Source organism: Lynx rufus, unplaced genomic scaffold (assembly GCF_022079265.1).
Source record: "Lynx rufus isolate CCGP_SWC_20201006 ecotype Redwood Valley unplaced genomic scaffold, mLynRuf1.p SCAF_2, whole genome shotgun sequence".
Classification (NCBI taxonomy): domain Eukaryota; kingdom Metazoa; phylum Chordata; class Mammalia; order Carnivora; family Felidae; genus Lynx; species Lynx rufus.
Window position 1 is genome coordinate 189,125,207 of NW_025814834.1, and position 18,653 is coordinate 189,143,859.

The 18,653-nt window shown below is 43.8% G+C and overlaps 1 protein-coding gene across 2 annotated transcripts; it reads right to left on the reverse strand.

The window, feature by feature from the left end:
* Positions 1–10,566: 10,566 nt before the first annotated feature.
* ZNF691 (zinc finger protein 691) lies at positions 10,567–17,991 on the reverse strand. 2 transcript variants are annotated; one of them, XM_047085621.1, is made up of 2 exons: positions 17,940–17,991; positions 10,567–13,358 (listed from the first exon to the last, which is right to left on the reverse strand). In XM_047085621.1, the coding sequence occupies exon 2, from the start codon at positions 13,347–13,349 to the stop codon at positions 12,489–12,491; it is 861 nt and encodes a 286-aa protein (XP_046941577.1). In that variant the 5' UTR covers positions 13,350–13,358; positions 17,940–17,991; the 3' UTR covers positions 10,567–12,488. The 2 variants fall into 2 exon arrangements, with proteins under 2 accessions (XP_046941577.1, XP_046941578.1); XM_047085622.1 differs by lacking the exon at positions 17,940–17,991 and adding an exon at positions 14,267–14,349.
* Positions 17,992–18,653: the final 662 nt, after the last annotated feature.

The following is an 18,653-nucleotide window of genomic DNA, read 5'->3' on the forward strand; positions in this document are numbered from 1 at the left end:
TTTAATCCATTTTCAGTTGAATTTTATGTATGGTCTAAGATAAGGATCCAATTTCATTCTTTTGCATATGGATACCCAGTTTTCCCAACACCATTTGTTGAGGAAACTACCCTTTCTCATTGTGAATTCTTGGTTCTCTAATGAAAATCATCTGGCTGTGTGTACATGGGTTTATTTCTGGGCCCTGTTCTGTTCCATTGTTCTATATGTCTGTCTTTATACCAATACCATTCTATTTTGATTATTGTAGCTTTGTAATATATTTTGAAATCAAAGTATGATGTTCCAGTTTTGTCAATCTTTCTCAAGATTGCTTTGGCTATTTTTTCTTTTGTGGTTCCATGTTACTTTCAGGATTGTTTTTTCTACTTCTGTAAAAAATGCCAGGATATTGATGGGGTAACATTGAACCTGTATGTTGCTTTGTGTACTATGGACATCTTAATAATATTATCTTTCAATCCACTTATTTGTGTCTCATTTCAATTTATTTGTGTCTAATTTCTTTCAGCAATGTTTTATTTTCAGTGTATGAGTCTTCTGCCTTGTTGCTCAAGTTTATTCCTAAGAATTTTATTATCTTTGATGCTGTTGTAAATGGGATTGTTTCCTTAATCTCCTTTTCTGTTAGTTTGTTATTAGTGTATAGAAATGCAACTAATTTTTGTATGTTCATCTTCTATGCTGCAATTTAACTGAATTCACTTATTGGTTCTAACAGTTTTTTATGGTGTCTTCAGGGTTTTCCGCATGTAAGATCAGGTCATCTGTGAAAGAGATAATTTTACTTCTTTTCCAATTTGGATGCCTTTTATTTATTTGTCTATTTATCTATCTATTTCTCTGGATAAATTTCAAGTACTATGAATAAAAGTGGTGAGAAAGGACATCCTTACCTTGTTCCTAACCTTAGAGGTTTCAGTCTTTCACCATTGATTATGATGTTCCCTGTGGATTCTTCATATATGGCCTTTATTTTGTTGCAGTATACCTAGGTTGCTGAGTGTTTTTATCAAGATAGGGTGTTGAGTTTTGTCAGATGCTTTTTCTGCATCAGTTGAGACTATGATGTGATCATGATACGTCATGGTCATGATCGTGATGTATAATAGTTTCAATATGCTATTGAATTCACTTTGCTAGTATTTTAGTCAGGATTTTTGCCTCGTATTCTTCAGGGATATTGGTTTGTAGTTTTTTTGTAGTGTCTATCTGGCTTTGATATTAGGGTAATGCTGGTCTTAGAAAATGAGTTTAGATATGTTCCTTCCTCTTCTTTTTTTTTTTTTTTTTTGAAAGAATTTGAGAGGGATTGGTGTTAATTCTTCTTTAGATATTTGGTAGAATTGTCCCTTGAAGCCATCTGGTTTTGGACTTTTCTTTGTTGAGAGCATTTTGATTACTGATTCAATCTCCTTAATAGTTATTGGTATGTTCAGATTCTCTATTTCTTCATGATTCAATCTGTGTAGGTTGTATGTTTCCAAGAATTTATTTCTTTCTTCTAGGTAATTGTTCATAGTAGTCTCTTTTGATCTTTCTTTTTTTACTTCTGTGGCAATGTCCCCTCTTGCATTTGATTTTCATTATTTGAGTCTTCCCTTCTTTGTCCTACTTAGTCTAGATAAGGGTTTGTCAATTTTGTTGATCTTAAAAGCCAACTGAGTACTTTGTTGATTTTCTATTGTTTTTCTAATCTCTATTTCATTTATTTCTGCCTTTATCTTTATTATTTCCTTCCTTCTGATAACTTTTGGTTTACTTTAGTTTTGTTTTTTTTCTAGTTCCTTGAAGCATAAAGTCAGTTTGTTGGTTTGAGAACTTTCTTCTTTTTCAATGTAGGCATGTTCTGCTATCAACTTCCCTCTTAATACTGCTTTTCTGCATCCCATAAATTTTGGTATGTTGTATTTTCATTCTCATTTGTCTCAAGATATTTTCTGATTTCCCTTGTGAAGAAATATTTGAACACCTTGGTTCTTCAAGAGTGTGTGATTTAATTTCCATATATATTTTTAATTTTCCAATTTTTCTTCTGTTACTGATTTCTAGTTTCATTCCATTGTAGTCAGAAAAGATACTTGGTATGATGTAAGTCTTATTAAATTAGGTAAGACTTGTTTTGTGGCCTAACAAGTTATCTATCCTGGGGAATGTTTCATGTACACTTGAGAATAATGTGTATTCTGCTGATGTTGGGTGGAATTTTCTGTATATATGTGTTAAATCCATTTGGTGCATTGTGTCGTTCAGGCCCTCTGTTTCCTTATTGATCTTCTGTCTGGTTGTTCTACCCATTATTGAAAGTAGGGTATTGAAATATCCTACTATTATTATATTACAGTCTGTTTTTCTCTTCCATTCTGACAATGTTTGCTTCATATATTTGGGTGCTCTAATGTTGAGGCCGTGTATATTTGTAATTGTATCTTTCTGACGAATTGACCCTTTTACCATTTTATAATGTCTTTCTTTTTTCTTTCAATTTTGTTTTAACATTTACTCATTTTTGAGAGACAGAGAGAAACAGAGCACAAGCAGGGGAGGGGCACAGAGAGAAAGGGAGACACAGGATCCGAAGCAGGCTCCAGGCTCTGAGCTGTCAGCACAGAGCCCCACTCAGGACTTGAACTCACCAACCGTGAGATTATGACCTGAGCCAAAGTCGGACACTTAACCCACTGAGCCACCCAACTGCCCCTTATAATGTCCATCTTTATCTCTTGTAACAGTTTTTCCTTAAAGTCTGTTTTATCTGATATAAATATGGCCATTTCTGTTCTCTTTTGGTTACTATTTGCCTGGGATCTTTTCTCTTTTGTTCATTTTCATTCTATGTGTGTTTTTATGTGTAAAGAGGATCTCCTGCAGACAGCATATAGTTGGGTATAGTTTTTTTGTTTTTGTTTTTGTTTTATAATCCATTCAGGCATTCAAAGTCTTTTGATTTGGGAGCTTATCCAGTTACATTTAAAATACTTACTGGGACACCTGGGTGGCTCAGTCAGTTAAGCGTCTGACTCTTGGTTTCAGCTCAGGTCATAATTTCACAGTTTGTGAGTTCAAGCTCCGCATCGGGCTCCACACAGACAGTGCAGAGCCTGCGTGGGATTCTCTCTCTCCCTCTCTCTCTCTCCGCCCCTCCCCCACTTGTGCTCTCTCTTAAAATAAATAAAAATTTAAAAATAAGAAGGTTTAAAATAATTACTAAAGGGGACAGACCTACTATCGGCATTTTGTTCATTTTTTTTCTGTCTGTCTGGTAGCTATTTTTTCCCTGGTTTCCTCTCTTTCTGCCTTCCTTGTGTGTTGTTGACTTTTTGTATTCACAAGCTTTGATTCCGTTCTCATTTTCTTTTGTATATATTCTATAGGTATTTGTGTGTGTGTGGTTACCATAGGGCTAATAATCTGTTTTAAGTTGATAACAACTTTAATCATATACAAAACCCAACTCTTGGGGCACCTGGGTGGCTCAGTAGGTTGAGCATCTGACTTCGGCTCAGGTCATCATCTCATGGCTCGTGAGTTCAAGCCCCGCGTTGGGCTCTGTGCTGACAGCTCAGAGCCTGGATCCTGCTTCCGATTCTGTGTCTCCCTCTCCCCCTAACCCACTCGCATTCTGTCTCTGTCTCTCTCAAAAATAAATAAACATAAAAAAAACCAGAACCCAACTCGTTTGCATCTCTCCACCCCTAACTTTGTTATTGATGTCACAAATTATATCTTTATATAAATTGTATTCATAGTTTTATAGCCATAGTTTTTTGTTTTTATGCTTTTGTCTTTTAAATTCTATACCAGCGTTAAGTGTTTTTTGCAATACCATTACAGTAATAAAGTATTCTCTATCTTTTTTTTACATTTATCAACAAGCTATATATTTTTATATTTCATGTTTCTGTCTAGCATCCTTTTTTTTTTTTTTTTTTAAATTTTTTTTTTCAACGTTTATTTATTTTTGGGACAGAGAGAGACAGAGCATGAACGGGGGAGGGGCAGAGAGAGAGGGAGACACAGAATCGGAAACAGGCTCCAGGCTCTGAGCCATCAGCCCAGAGCCTGACGCGGGGCTCGAACTCACGGACCGCGAGATCGTGACCTGGCTGAAGTCGGACGCTTAACCGACTGCGCCACCCAGGCGCCCCTGTCTAGCATCCTTTTGTTTCAACTTGTGAACTCCCTTTAGGATTTATTGTAAGGAAGGTCTAGTGGGTAAAGTCCTTCAGCTTTTGTTTTCTGGAAAGTGTTTATTTCCCCTTCATTTAAAAAATTTTTTTTAATATTTTTTAATATTTATTTATTTCTGAGAGAGAGAGAGAAAGAGAGCAGGAGTGGAGGAAAAGCAGAGAGAGACGGAGACACAGAATCCAAAGCAGGCTCCAGGCTCTGAGCTGTCAGCACAGAGCCCGACACGGGGCTTGAACCCACAAGCCATGAGATCATGACCTGAGCCAAAGTCAGATACTAAACCCACTGAGCCACCCAAGCGCCCCTTTTTCTTCTTCATTTTTGAAGGACAGTTTTTTCAGATATAATAATCTTGACTGGCAGGTTTTTCTTCTCTCAACACCTTGAATACATTGTCTCGCTCACCTTGAATATATTATCTCAGGTTTCTGCTGAGAAAACAGTGATAATCTTATGGGAGCTCCCTTGTATGTAGTGAGTTGCTTTTCTCTTGTTGTTTTCAAGATTCTTTGTCTTTGACTTTTGACAGTTTAATTATAATTTGTCTTGCTGTGAGCCTCTTTGGATTCATCATACTTAGAGACTACTGAGTGTCTCATACTTGAAATGGTATGTCTTGGTCATTATTTCTTTAATTAGCCACTCCACCCCTTTCTCTCTCTTTTCTCCTTCTGGAACTCCCATAATGTATACATTGGGTAGCTTTATGATATCCTGTAAATCCCTTAGGCTTTCTTCACTTTTCTTCATTCTTGTTTGTTTTTGTTCCTCTGACTCAATAATCTCAAATAACTTGTCCTTGAGTTCACGGATTCTTCCTTGTTTGGTCAAGTGTGTCGTTGAACCCCTCTAATGAGTTTTTCAGTTCAGCTATTAAATATTCTTCAACTCTGGAATTTCTGTTTGGTTCTTTTTTTATAGTTTTTATCTCTTTCTTGATATTCTCATTTTGTCCATGCATTATTTTCCTGATTTTTCTATAGTCTGGCTTTAAGCAGGGGGAAACCTTCAATAATCAACCTGGCTTGAGATTCTAGGACTTCTGAAAACCTTTTCGGTGGATGCAATTTCTCGGAGTTTGTGAGCTAATTTCCCAGTTAGAGGTTTGGTGGTTTTTTTCTCAGGGCCTCATATATCTCTTGCTCCCTCTGGTGTCTATCTGTGGTACTGCAGGTTCTCTCGTGGTGTAGCATAAAGCCACCCCACTCAGTAGCATCCAAAGGTATGTTGTGCTCAGTGACATCCAAAGTATTTTGTACTTAGCAGCATCAAAAGTATTTTGGCTCCCCATCAGTCATGTAAGACATAAACCAGTTCCTTGGGCAGCCCTCTGAAAATCCAGAATGTTTGATACATGTTCCAGTCTTTTCCCTGCCTTCCCCCTACCCCCCACAGAAAACCTGATCTGAGCTGTGCTCATTTCTGGAGTTCCTATAAAGGTATTTTGGTCCATACTTTGTTGTTCAGTCACTGTCTCTGTTGGGGAGTAAAGACTGGGACTTCTTATTCCACCATCTTGTTGACATCACTGCCTCATCTCTTTCATGTAATGTGATATTTCATCAAATCTAAGCTAGTATCAATTATTAGACATATTCCAATTTTGGAGATGTTAAAATGGGGGAGAATAACCAATGGCAACAGTAAGACACCATCTGTAGTAAGATGTGCTACAGTCTTGTTATGGCAGAAACTCACTTCAGTAAGTCAATCAGAGAAAGACAAATATCATAGGATTTCACTCATATGTGGAATTTAAGAAACAAAACAAATGAACATAGGGGAATGGAAGGAAAGATAAAATAAGATAAAAACAGAGGGAGGCAAACCATAGGAGACTCTTAAATATAGAGAACAAACTAGGGTTGCTGGAGGGGAAGTAGGTGAGGGGGATGGGCTAAATGCATGACGATGATGCACATTAAGGAGGGTACTTGCTGGGATGAACACTGGGTGTTATATGTAAGTGATGAACCACTAAATTCTACTCATGAAACCAATACTACACTATATGTTAACTAACATGAATTTAAATAATAAGAATAAATCACACTCCCAAACTACCCCATAAGAAGGAAAGAAAGAAAGAAAGAAAGAGAAAAAGAAAGGAAAAGGAAAAGGAAAAAGGAAAAGGAAAAAGGAAAAGAAAGAAGAAATTAACTCACTTCTAAGTATTAGGATGAAAAGTTAAGTGCTATAAAAAAGAGACTCAACAAAGCAGTGGCTTAGAGTACAAAAAAATCTGTTTCTCTCTCACTAATAGTTGTGAAGCATCTAGGCAGGTGAGTGGGATAGCACTGCTACATGCTAAGTTCAAAAACCCACTTCCTTTTATCCTGTTGTTCTGCCACCCACTAGGATGCAATATCTAGGACATAATTATACTAAAAATTATTCATTGTTTATCTGAAATTCAAATTTATTGGGGTGTCCTGTGTTTTATCTGGCAAATCGATACTAGCAAACTATATAGTCTGCAACTATCAAAGCTGGGTTCCCACAGGTTACAAAAAGTGAAAAGGGGGAAGAAAATGAACTGAAGGCATGCCTGCTCTTTCCTGAAGTCTAAGCCCAGAAGTGTCATGTACCATTTCTGCTCATTTTCCAATGATAAGAAGTTAAGTCATATGACTTATACCTAACTACAAAGGAGGCTGGGAAACGTTGGTTAGTTAAGTGCTCAAAAAAAAAAAAAAAAAAAAAAAATGGGTGAAGAGATTTTGGAGGACAACTAGCAGTCTTCATCATAAGAACTTCCGGGATTGATCTTCTAGGTGCTTTATTTCTTCTTTCCTTATCTTTGTATTTTTGCTCTACATTGTAGGGGCTTTTCTTGATTTTATCTTCCAAGTGGTCTCTTGAATATCTTAATTTAGCTGTCATATGTTTAATTTTCCAAAGGTATTTCCTATTTTCCAACTGGTCCTTGCCACTAGTGACCTTTCTTGTTTTATGGAGGCAGTAACTTCCCAGATCTTCCTGAAGATATAACTAGAATTTTTAAAGATTTTACTGTTACATTATAACTTTCTGTTGTCTGGAGTCACTTACTCTGTTTCCCCTTCTCTCTTTCATGCTTCTAGCTGTCTTCATAACTCTGGTCCTCCTGGTTGCCTGTTTATGGAATGACAGATCTAGTTGGTTAATCTCAGTAATTGAGTTGGCTCCCTCAGTTGCTGTGTATTTCCTCTGTTGCTCTATGCTTCCCTGAGAGGTCACCCCCTTGAACAGGAAAGCTGAGTGGGGTCTTCTGGGAGGTTTTTCTGTAGTGTGAGTGGATGGGTTGTTGGGGGATGAGGTAGGGAGAGGGTTTGTAAATGTCACAATGACCAAAGTTTTATTCTGGGGTATCAACACTATATGAAACACCAGATTTGATTTCTATAGAATGAGCCTTCTGGGGTCTTGCCGTGTACGTTTTATTTTTGTCTGGAGGTAAGTGCTAGTTACTCTCCATTCTAGACGTAAGAGGGAGGTGACTGGTGCAGCTGCACAGACTTTCTATGGAGAGTATAGTTTCTAGACCCACTCCTCCTGTCTGTCATCAGTACCTGCCAACCATGAACTCAGAGCCTCTCTGTGGTTTTGCCGGGAAGACTGGCTCTCATTTCCATGCCTGAGTTCTGGGCCATGGCTTCCTCCCACTCTGCTGAGCCATCAGTGTGTGTCATCTACTTTTAGAAACTGTTGGAGGTCTGCACCTGCCACTCCTCTTCCCTGCCATTCTCTTTGCTGTTACGTGTTTCTATTCCTTTTCAGTTATCTTAGCCAGGTCTCAGAAGGAAGGAGAAACAATCACTTGAGCTCAGACCAGAGTCTTGAATCTTTAATATGCTTACCTACTTTGTGAATCTCCAAGGGTATTTGTTGGTTTATTTTTGCAACTACTTTATGGGTTAGGCATATGCTGTTAAATGGTGAGGCCTTTGTTCTGCTGAGCTCCTTGATGTGTTTGTGTACGCAGATTGGCATCAGGGGCTGAGAAAAGCCAAACAGCTTTTTATTATGGAGTAAAACAATCTGCAGTTTCCAGAGCAGTTGGGAGAGAGAGGATAAGGGCAGCGATGGGAGGAAAGAGGAGAGGAAGCTAGTGACATGCCATGATGGGAACCCCTCCCCAAGACTGCCAATCTCTCAAAGGGATTCTAAACTTACAGAATGCTTGTTGTGGTGGAATTTCCTGGGGAAGCCAGTGAAGATGCTCAGTTCTGTGACAGGGGCTGATGGGGACAAAACAGAGACTTGCACAGACCATAGGAACCTCAGGCAAGAGGCCGTGAGAGCATGAGTTCCAGGAATCTGCAGGAATTGGGTGGAGGGTTTGGACTTTCCATCCTGTGGAATTGGCAAGACTCTGAGGTAATCGTACAGAACTCTCTGTGGGTCAGGAGGGCCCCCAACTGGCACCTGGCATGTTTCCAACGTACCTGACCCCTTTAGTTCACCCTCCACACTAGCTTGAATGATCACACCATTCGCCTGCTTGAAAATCCCGTTGTCTACAGCCCACAACTTTTTATCCTGGCATCCAACAGCCTTCACCATCTGGTCCCTCCCTTACCATCATCTCCTTCTCACACAGGATGCTCTGGTTACGTTAAACATTTCACTGTTCCTTAAAACACTGCCATTTCTCTTCCATCTGAAATAAACTTCCTCTTCTTTGCCTGAGTAAACATCTATTCATTCTTTAAGACCAGACTCAATCATCATCTCACCTTTTCCTTCCCTCCAAAGAGCTAGCCATTCCCACCTGTGTTCCCCCAATACCTTGTTCTGAGCAGAGTTTCTCTTCCTCTGAGTTCCCTGCAGGAAGGACTGTCTTATTCAATTTTGGACTCCAATGTCCAGTTCAGGCCAGCATAAGGCCCTCCCCTGTGCTCCTACTGCACCCTGGGTACAACCATAATGACCCATATCATCCTGCACTGTAGCTCTAGGTTTTTGTGCCCATCTCCTGCACTCAGAGAATGAAGAGAATGAAGGAGAAAATTAGGGAAGTTAACAAAAAAGGAAGTCAGAGAGTGAATAAATGGACTAGTCAGGACTCAAAAGTCTGGGCCAGTGCCGAAACCATAACCGAGGAACTTGGTCAAAAAGGGGCAAATGAGATTGGCGAGTCATGTCCCAACATCAAAGCAAGTGCCTCGAGCACTGGTCCTGGGTTTTACTGGCAGCAGAGATTCCCAGAAAGTCACAGCAACTGTTACTAAGGCTCTATGTAAGTCTGGAAGGATACCAAGCTCCCCAGACAGGGGACCAGTAGACCTAGCTTGGTAGTGAGTATAATGAAGAGCTTGGCCTTGGAATCATAAATACCTGATTTGAATCCCAGCATAGCCATTAAGTCAGGTCATTTAACATCTCAGAATTTTCTCATCTTAAAAATAGGGAGAGGTGCCTGGGTGGCTCAGTGGGTTAAGCATCCTACTCTTAATTTTGGCTGTCATGATCTCACGGCTGTGGGCTCGAGCCTCATGTTGGGCTCCACACTGAGTGAGGACCCTGCTTAAGATTCTCTCTCTCCTTCCCCCTGCTCATGAGCTCTCTCTCTAAATTAAAAAAATAATAACAGTAAGTTAAATAAAAATGTTTTTAAAAAATGGGGATACTACTACCTTACAGGATAGTTGTGGAGATCAGAGGTAACAGGTGCCCAAGAACGGGTGCTCGGTGGTGTTTGATGGCAACTTTAATTACTAGGGAGTGTGCCAATTCATACATACAAGTTTGGGTGACTATATGTTTAAAATATTTTGTACGCAGATTTTGAAGAAGCAGAAAGATGTATATGAAATAAAAGTGCTTTGTCAAATATAAACACATTATTTCAAAGGGATACATGCCCCTCTATGTTTATAGCAGCACTGTTTGCAATAGCCAAGATACGGACGCAGCACAAGTGTCTATCAGCTGATGAGTGGATAAAGAAGGTGTGGTATATACAGTGGAATATTATTCAGCCATGAAAAAGAATGGAATCTTGGGGCGCCTGGGTGGCTCAGTCAGTTGGGCGTCCCGACTTCGGCTCAGGTCATGATCTCGCGGTTTGTGAGTTCAAGCTCCACATCGGGCTGTGCTGTCAGCACAGAGCTTGTTTCAGATCCTCTGCCCCATCTCTGCCTAGCCCCTGCTTGTGCTCTCTCAAAATTAAATAAAAAACATTAAAAAAATAAAGTAAAATCTTGCCATCTGCAATGACATGCATGAAGCCAGAGAGTATAATTCTAAGTGAAATAAATCAGAGAAAGACAAATACCGTATGATCTCACTCATATGTGAAATTTAAGAAACAAAACAAGCAAAAGGAAAAAAGAGAGAGAGACAAACCAAGAAACAGATTGTTAACTGTAGAGAACAAACTGAAGGTCACGCAAGGGGAGGTGGGTGGGAGGATAGGTGAAACAAGTGATGAGGATTAAGGAGTGTCCTTGTCATGACGAGCACCAGGTGATTAAAATAAAAACTTTTTAAAAAGTACTTTGTAAACTGTAGTGTCCTACAAATGCCAGGGCATCATTTGGAAAGTCTTCTTTTATAGTTGGAATACAGGCTTTGGGTTTAGGCAGAAGTAGGTGGAGTCCTGCCCCTGTGACTTACTTGCCATGTGATCTTGGGCAAGTCACTTTCTGGCAGCCTGTTTCTCCTTCTGTCAAATGTGGGTACTTCTTACTTCCCAGGGTTACGTGAGAATTCAACATAATGAGTACAAAGCTGCTAGCACATCCGTCTCTGGCTGGGTGGCAGGATCCCATGTGATAGGTCAGGTCACAGACGGTGCCAGTTTTAAGCCTGGTATCAGAATCACATTCTGGCAATTGGCTACAAATGAAGAGGGCCTCCCAGTCTGGAAGAGCAGGACCTGATTGGCAAGAGATGTAGAGAAGGGTCTTCTTTATGTGTTGGAGGAAATCTGGGTGAATGTTCAACTGCCGTCAGAAAACATGGAAATCTGGCATGTGGAGCCAGGCCGAAACCAGGAGGGCAGGAAGCTGGGCAGGATCCCCACCAAGCTGTCCCAGCCTTGGGAACTAAACCATTGCTACGAAAGGCAAAGATCCTCATCATGGGTTCATCCCAGCCCTCACCCCTACTCCCCAACACTTATCACTTTTCCTAGACACAAATAAATGTCAATCAAGAATCTAAGGGAGGAAAGGTTCTCATACTTGGCACTGACTTCCCACAGAGCAAATGAACCAGGGCCACACCAGAAGGCCCCACTAGCTCCCATTTCCAGGGACTCACTTGGTCCCAGGCCGGCCCCCTAAGTGGATCCTCCTTCAGAAGCCAGTAGGTGCATGTAATGAAAAGAGCGTCAGTTCAGAATCAAAGGAGGCCCAAGTGTGAACTCTGGCTCCCCCACATACCTGCTGTGTAACTTCACAGCAATTGACTTCACTTCTCCTCACTTGTTTCCTCATCTTATTCCCTTGAGCGAACGTCAATGACACAAAGATGTAATGTGACCTATAGAATCTACAGCATATGTGGGTTCCTCCTGCCTTCCTGCTCAAAGGCCCCAGAGACTCAGACTGCTTTCCTCTGCTTTTCAGAGCAGCCACCCATTCTGTCTTTCCTGGAATTCAACCCCCTTCCAGAGAGGCTGCAGCATGGCTGCCTCCCCAGCTCCCACTTCCTTGATGCCCCAAATAAGTACACAGGTCCTTTTCATTGAAGAGTTTTACTGCTAATCACTCCGGGAACAGATGGAGGTGGGGTGGGGGGAACAAGTCACAAACATGGGGGACTGTGAAGGTCCCTAGACCAAGGCTCCCTGAGGGCTTCCCTTTCGTTCCTAAGGCAGGGCCAGACCTCTTCTCCAGGCCAAGGAGGCCCCTTCCATTGGGAAGGCTGCTCCCCGCAACACAGGTGGGGCCCAGCAGATGGGAACTGGCAGCCACTGCAATGTGCCCCGAGCATTTCATACACAATTCCGAGGACCTTCAGACAGTGATGCCACCTCACAGGGACTTCCTCAAAGGCCAGGGGATGATTGCCCTAACGATACGAGCATGTGCCAAGCCTATCCTACTTCTCTTTCATCCCAAGGAGATGAAGCCAAGACTGGATCCTCCCACTTTCCAAGGCAAGAAATTGGCCTGGAAAGGGGCAGGGATTTTTACTCAAGGGTCCCTTCTCAGGACTTCCTGGAGATCCTGGCTTCAGAGGCAACAGGAAACCATTCTCCAAAGTGGGAGGAGGGGCTTGAGGTCAAGGGGGCAGCAGCAGATCCTACAGATCTTCCTACACTAGGCTGGGGTCTCTCTCTCTCTCTCTTTCTCCCTCATTGTCCTTCAGCTGGCGTCTTTCCCAGCCTGCTCTCCCATGTGCGTTTTCTGGTGGCGGATAAGGTTGGAGCTCCGGGAGAAGTGTTTCCCACACAGAGTGCACCAGTAGGGCTTCTCCCCTCTGTGGGTCCTCTGGTGTGCTCCAAAGTTGGAGATGTCGCTGAAGGTCCGCCCACACTCGGTGCACTCATAGGGCCTCTCGCCCGTGTGCGTGCGGTGGTGCACGCCGAAGCTGGAGCTGTTGCTGAAGCTCTTGCCGCACTCACAGCAGATGTAGGGCGCTGGCTCCAGGTGCGTCCGGTGATGCACCGCCAGCGTGGCACTCTGGCTGAAGCTCTTGCCACAGAGGTCACAGCGGTACGGCCGCTTGCCCAGGTGATCTTGTTGGTGCGTGGTAAGGTCTGAGCGCCGCCGAAAGCTCTCCTGACACTTGGGACATTTGTAGTGCTTCTCTTCCAGGTGGATCCGCTCGTGCCGGATGCGGTTAGAGCTTCTCGAGAAGCTCTTGCCACATTCAGAACACTTGTAAGGTTTCTCACCGGTGTGGATCCGCTGGTGTGTTCTCAGGTTGGAGGTATTATTGAAGGTTTTGCCACACTGGGCACATATAAAGGGCTTCTCGTCGATCTCGGGCCTTGGGTGAGCCATGGGGCCCCCAGGCTCTCTGGCGGGGTCGGTGACTTTCTGCAACGGTTTTTTTGGGTGGATCTCTTGTGGACCTTCTGACAGGCTCTCTTGCTCATGCTCCTTCTCTCCATCTGGGATCCGAAAACCCTCCGAGTCCTCCACTCTCCAAGGCTCACCCCATTCCCCTTCCTCAGGCAGGTGCTGTTCTGGATTCTGCTCCTTCTCCTTCTCACTGCCCATTTCTGAACCCTGAGAATGAACACAAATGGCCAACACCTTTATTCCTTGGTGTTGGGTCAGGCTAGACCACAGGGAATCTTGTTCTGGTAAAGGGGTGTACACCTTCCCCAGGGAACCATCCATTAGAAATAACCTCAATTAACTGGAATACTTGGATGCAATGCCTTTACTTACTTTCAAGTTACAAACTTCCACAGATGTTTAAAGCTGCCCATCAGAGTAAAGAGGCATCAGCTTTGTCTATGCCCAACAGATACTTGTGCAACGCGAATGTCACTTTTCTCAATATCATTGAAAAATGACAGTCTAGACTATAATTCATGTACAAGTAAAGGAGCTCCCATTTGGGTAAAATTCCATTTTCCTGCCTAACTCTAAGCTAACTAAAACTACTTTTATGGTGATCTCTTTTGAAAATACTTCCTGAAAATTGCCATTTCCCTGCTTTCAGAATGAACAGAATAGAACCTCTCATTCTTGAGGCTCTCCTAGCTGTGTACAAGGCCCAGCATGATTCCTCTTAAACATTCTGCCACCCTTCCCCTCCCCGGAACTCACCCTAACCTAGCAACTAACGGTTAACGTCTGGGCCCTCCAAGACTTACTGCAGGGTCTGGGCCGTGTGCTCTGATTGGTCAATGCCCACTTCCTCTCTCCAACACCATATACAACCACATACACAGGCCACATACACACACAGCCATACTCACATACCAGACACACTCAACCACATTCTCACACCATATACACATACCACACACAGCCACATACACAGACATGCATACCACATATAGCCACATACAGCCACACACATCCCATATACATACATAGTCCTCCCAAGCATGTAGCCACATACATGGCTACACAATCACAAATACAGCTCTACTGTCACACCACACAAAATCACACACACTCACATGCTATGTACAAAGACACACCGACATTGGGGTGCCTGGGTGGCACAGTCTGTCAAGCGTCTTGATCTCAGCTCAGGTCATGATCTCACAGTTCGTGAGTTCAAGCCCCACATCAGGTTCAACGCTGATGGTGCAGAGCCTGCTTGGGATTCTGTTTCTCCTTCTCTTTGCTCCTCCCCCGCTTGTGCTCTCTCTGTCTCTCTCAAAATAAATAAATAAACTTTGAAAATAATAAAAATTTTTAAAAGTTAAAACAAAACAAAACAAAACAAAAAAACAAGACAGACACAAACCACATTCCTCACACACACACAGCGCCAACTTATGCAAACATCGGTAAATGCTTGCTCAGCTGCGCAGACTCCTCTGCATTCCTATAGCCCAGGACAGAGGCGAGGGATGAAGTACTTCTGCCGGGCGTGGGGTTTCCTCTGGGCCCCAAAGCAATAGCAGTACTTCAGAAGGTGCAGTGGGCCGGCGGAGATACTGCGGGCAGACACGAGCAAGGGATGAGGGTGGGAGCGAGACTGAAAGGACAGCGATGGTAGAAAATGACAGACCGAGGATTCCTTCAAGTCAGCAAGTACTTCTGGAACACACAACAGCCGTAACGGAAGGGGCGCTGACTGTATTTAGGGTCGTATCCCGATGGTGGCACACAGTACAGAACTGGGCAAATCACTCAAGCACCGGGAGCCTCAACTCCCACATCACTAACCCTGTGACACCCGCCTATCCTGCATGCCTATGGCGTGCTCAGCATGCTGCGTGGCAGCAAATGACAGCTACCGTTACCACGGTTGAGGACAATGGGTTCCAGAGACAGGCCCGGCCTTTACTCAACCCATTCAACAAATATATCTTAAGGACCTACTAGATATGACTGCTGCTACTTTAGGAATTTGGGTTACATTAGAAGAACAAAGACCTTGTCCCCCATGGGACTTAGGAGGACACCATGTCCTGGCCCTGCAGAGAACACAAGAATGAAAAAGATCCCTTATGTGATCTTGTTAGGAAAGAAAAAATGTTTCTAATTTAAAAAATGGTACAAGGTAAAAAATGTACAAGGTACATTAAAAAAATTGTACAATTAAATTAATTGTACCAATTAAAAAAATGGTACAAGGTAAAATGTACAATATGGACAGAGCCGCAAATCTTTGAGTGGAGGCCAGCAAATTTTTCTGGAAGGGGCCAGACAGTAAATATTTGGGGCCATAGGATCTCTGTGGCTCAACTACTCAACTCTGCTGTTGTATCGTGAAAGCAGCCACAGACAATACAAAAATGAATGAGTGTGGCTGTGTTCCAATAAAACTTTAAGACAAAAGGAGCTGAACTACAGTTTCCCAGTCCTTGTTTGAGAGTGTTTCTTGAAGAATCTAGATAAGGGAGGTGAAGGAGGCTTGCTTCGCTTTCAAAAATGCAAGTAAACATCAAAAACAATTTATTCCTTGACACTTATTTAGTTTTGACAATCCTTTTAAAAATTACAACCCCGTTCCCACATTCCCATCCCCCTACCCCACAGAACTTCTCACCTGCGAACATTCTATTTATTTATTATGTCAATTATTTAGTGTCTGCCTCCCCTTGCTAAAACAGAAGTCCTATGAGGGACGGGGTCTTTGTTCCTAAAGCACTGACAGTCATATCTAGTAGGTCCTTAATAAATATTTGTTGAAAGAGTTGAGTAAAGGCCAGGCCTGTCTCCAGAACTCATTTCAGGCTCGCTTGTGTCTGTTTCTGTTCCTCAGCAATCTCTTGATTCCTGCCCACTTCCACCTTTATGCAAACACAGACTCCTGTTTGTATGTACTTGCTTTTACAGTGATTTGCAATTATCTTTTAACATTATCTGGCTTCACTAGAAATTTATAAGTCATTGGAAAGGAGGGACTAGGTCACTTTGGAAATCTCTCTTCAGCACAAGGCAGTGCTCAAATGTTTTTTGAATGTATGAATTAAAGGATGTGATCTGAATTCAAGCCCCAGCCCTGCCCACCCCACCTAGGGCTCTAGTACCTCTGTCTATGCAGGGGGCGACATGGCCCCCTCTCACTTCCAATCCTGCTCTTCTGAGCACCTATAATGTACCAAGCTCTGACTCACCTCAGGACTGAATGCTGGATCCAAAGAAGAGCAAAAAGATTTAGGATTATGGTTACTACCCTCAGTTTATGGCACAGTTCAGGGAAACAGGCCATGAACTCCAGACACTGTCATATGGTATAGAAGGTTAAGTTCTAAGGGGACAGGAACTGTGCCTCAGTCACCTTTGTACCGTTCCTCAATGCCTCGCACAGCACCTGGCACATTATACAGGAACCGATAATAGTCCACATTTTTTTAAGCTGATACTAAATGCTAGGCCCTGGGCTGAACACTATATACAAATCATGGCATTTCATTTACACAATTTATTTTAGAGATGAGGAAACTGAGGCTCAGAGCAATTATAACTTGCCCAAGGGCACACAGCAAGTGAGTAGCAAAACTGGGACCTATGCCCATCACTCCAAAGCCAGTGCTTTTAAGCCTGACACTAGTATTGGAGAGAAGTGGGGGAGAGTGAGAGGTGGGGAGGGAAGGGAAGGAGGAAGGAGTAAGAACAGTGCCACAGGAGTTCGGGAGTTCAGGTGACACCCGCGCAGCTCCCTGAAGAGATCAAGGACGAGCTGCTAAATGGAAAAGGAGGCATCTGAGCTAGGACTTACAGGATAGGTGAGCAAGATTGGGACTTACAGAGAGATGGGGAGACCACCATCTACTAAGAACACAGTGACAAGTAAGGTACAGATACACTTTCAGGTCACATTTCAAAGATTTGGGGGAGAGAAGGGCCCATCAGTCTTGGCTTCCCAGGAGGCCCAGGGGTACAGGGAGGATCGAAGGTGGGAGACACTGGGGGCAGTGGTGAAGCGACCAGGACTAAGAAATAAGAGCCAAGCAGATGGGGCTGGTGATCACAGATGCTGAAGGTCAAGGGCTTGGGTTAGAGGGAAGGGGCTAAGCTGGAAAGTGGTCTGAAGGGCCAAAGTTCGGGGTCTTTAGGGTCAAGTCAAGGGGTAGGGGGTGGGAGGTAATGGGGAGAGAAGAGCTTGGAAAGACCAGGGACAAGGTGTTGAACAACAGGGAAATGTATCGGGGAGCTGCATAACGGGTCAGTTAGAGGAGGCCATAGGAGTCCGAGGGTCCGAGGAGATGACCTGGGGAGAGGAGGCACAGGCTGCAATCAGAGGTGTCAGGGGGGCGGGAGCCAGGAGGCTGGGTTGTAAGTAGCGGGGAGAAGCCGATGGCGGAGTCGAGGATACGCGCCTCCCAGAGGACAGGAGCTGGGTTCTGAGTAGCGGACTGGCTTGGGCGGGAGGCTAGGGAGATGCGGAGGGGCTGGCCCCAAAAGTATGGTCAGTGCCAGGTGGGGCTGGACTGAAAGGCCAACAGGAGGGCCTGAAATAAGGGCTGAGGCCAGCCGCCTGGCCGCGCGGGCCAGGGGCGGGGGCCAGGGGTCGGGGCGGGGGGGACCACTGGGTCCCATTTGCTCCCCACTGGGTCCAGGGAGCAAAGCCACAGCCTCTAATTCCCGGGAGAGAGGGAAGGGGCCATGCTCAGAGTTCCCCACAAAGCCGTATCCGCCTCCCCCGCGACCTCGGGCCCACCCAGGACCCACCTCGCTCCCGCCGCTCGATCAGGGACAGCGCTGCCTCTGTGGGCCGGGGGAGGAGCCGGAGCCGGAACCCAGAGAGGACCCGCCCTACACCTCCAGGATTGGGTCCTGAGGAGGATCCTTCATTCCCACTGGCTGTATTGGCTGCCACAAGGCAAGAAACCCAGGCGGGCTCGCCAATAAGCTTTGGTCTCGAACAAAGCCTGCTGGGAGTTGTAGTCCTGAGGAAGAGCGTAGACTCCGAGAAGAAATTTGCGAAGTTTAGAACTGAGCAAGTGGAGACCGTATTCCCTTCCAAGGTCGTCAGATCTCCTTCTACGCTCACACGAGAAAAGCCCAACGTAGTTTTAACCACGCGTCTGGGAAGTAATAGAAAACCTAGAGCTAACCTACATGACCTCCAAGTGTCATGAACTCAGTTTCTTCTTTACTTTGAATTGGTGACCCTTGGTCCTGTAGACATCCGTGAAGCCTTGAATTCCGCGCTTCACGCGAGGTTTATCCTTAAAATCAAAGGATTGTAGAACTAGAAGGGATTTTAAAGATCCACTAACCCAATCCGTTTGTGAGAAGTTAGACGTTTCCTGTGCAAGGAGCTGTCTCTGGGTCTCCCAACGCTCCTGCACAGGGATTTTTTTTTTTTTCCCTCGGTCCTACATAGATAAACCTGGCATTCCTCAATCCGACACAATACAACTTCTAAGGTATCCAGGATTA

Bases quoted from the DNA above. Each gene is read 5' to 3' on its own strand.
- ZNF691 (XM_047085621.1), bottom strand. From the start codon at position 13,349: ATGGGCAGTGAGAAGGAGAAGGAGCAGAATCCAGAACAGCACCTGCCT.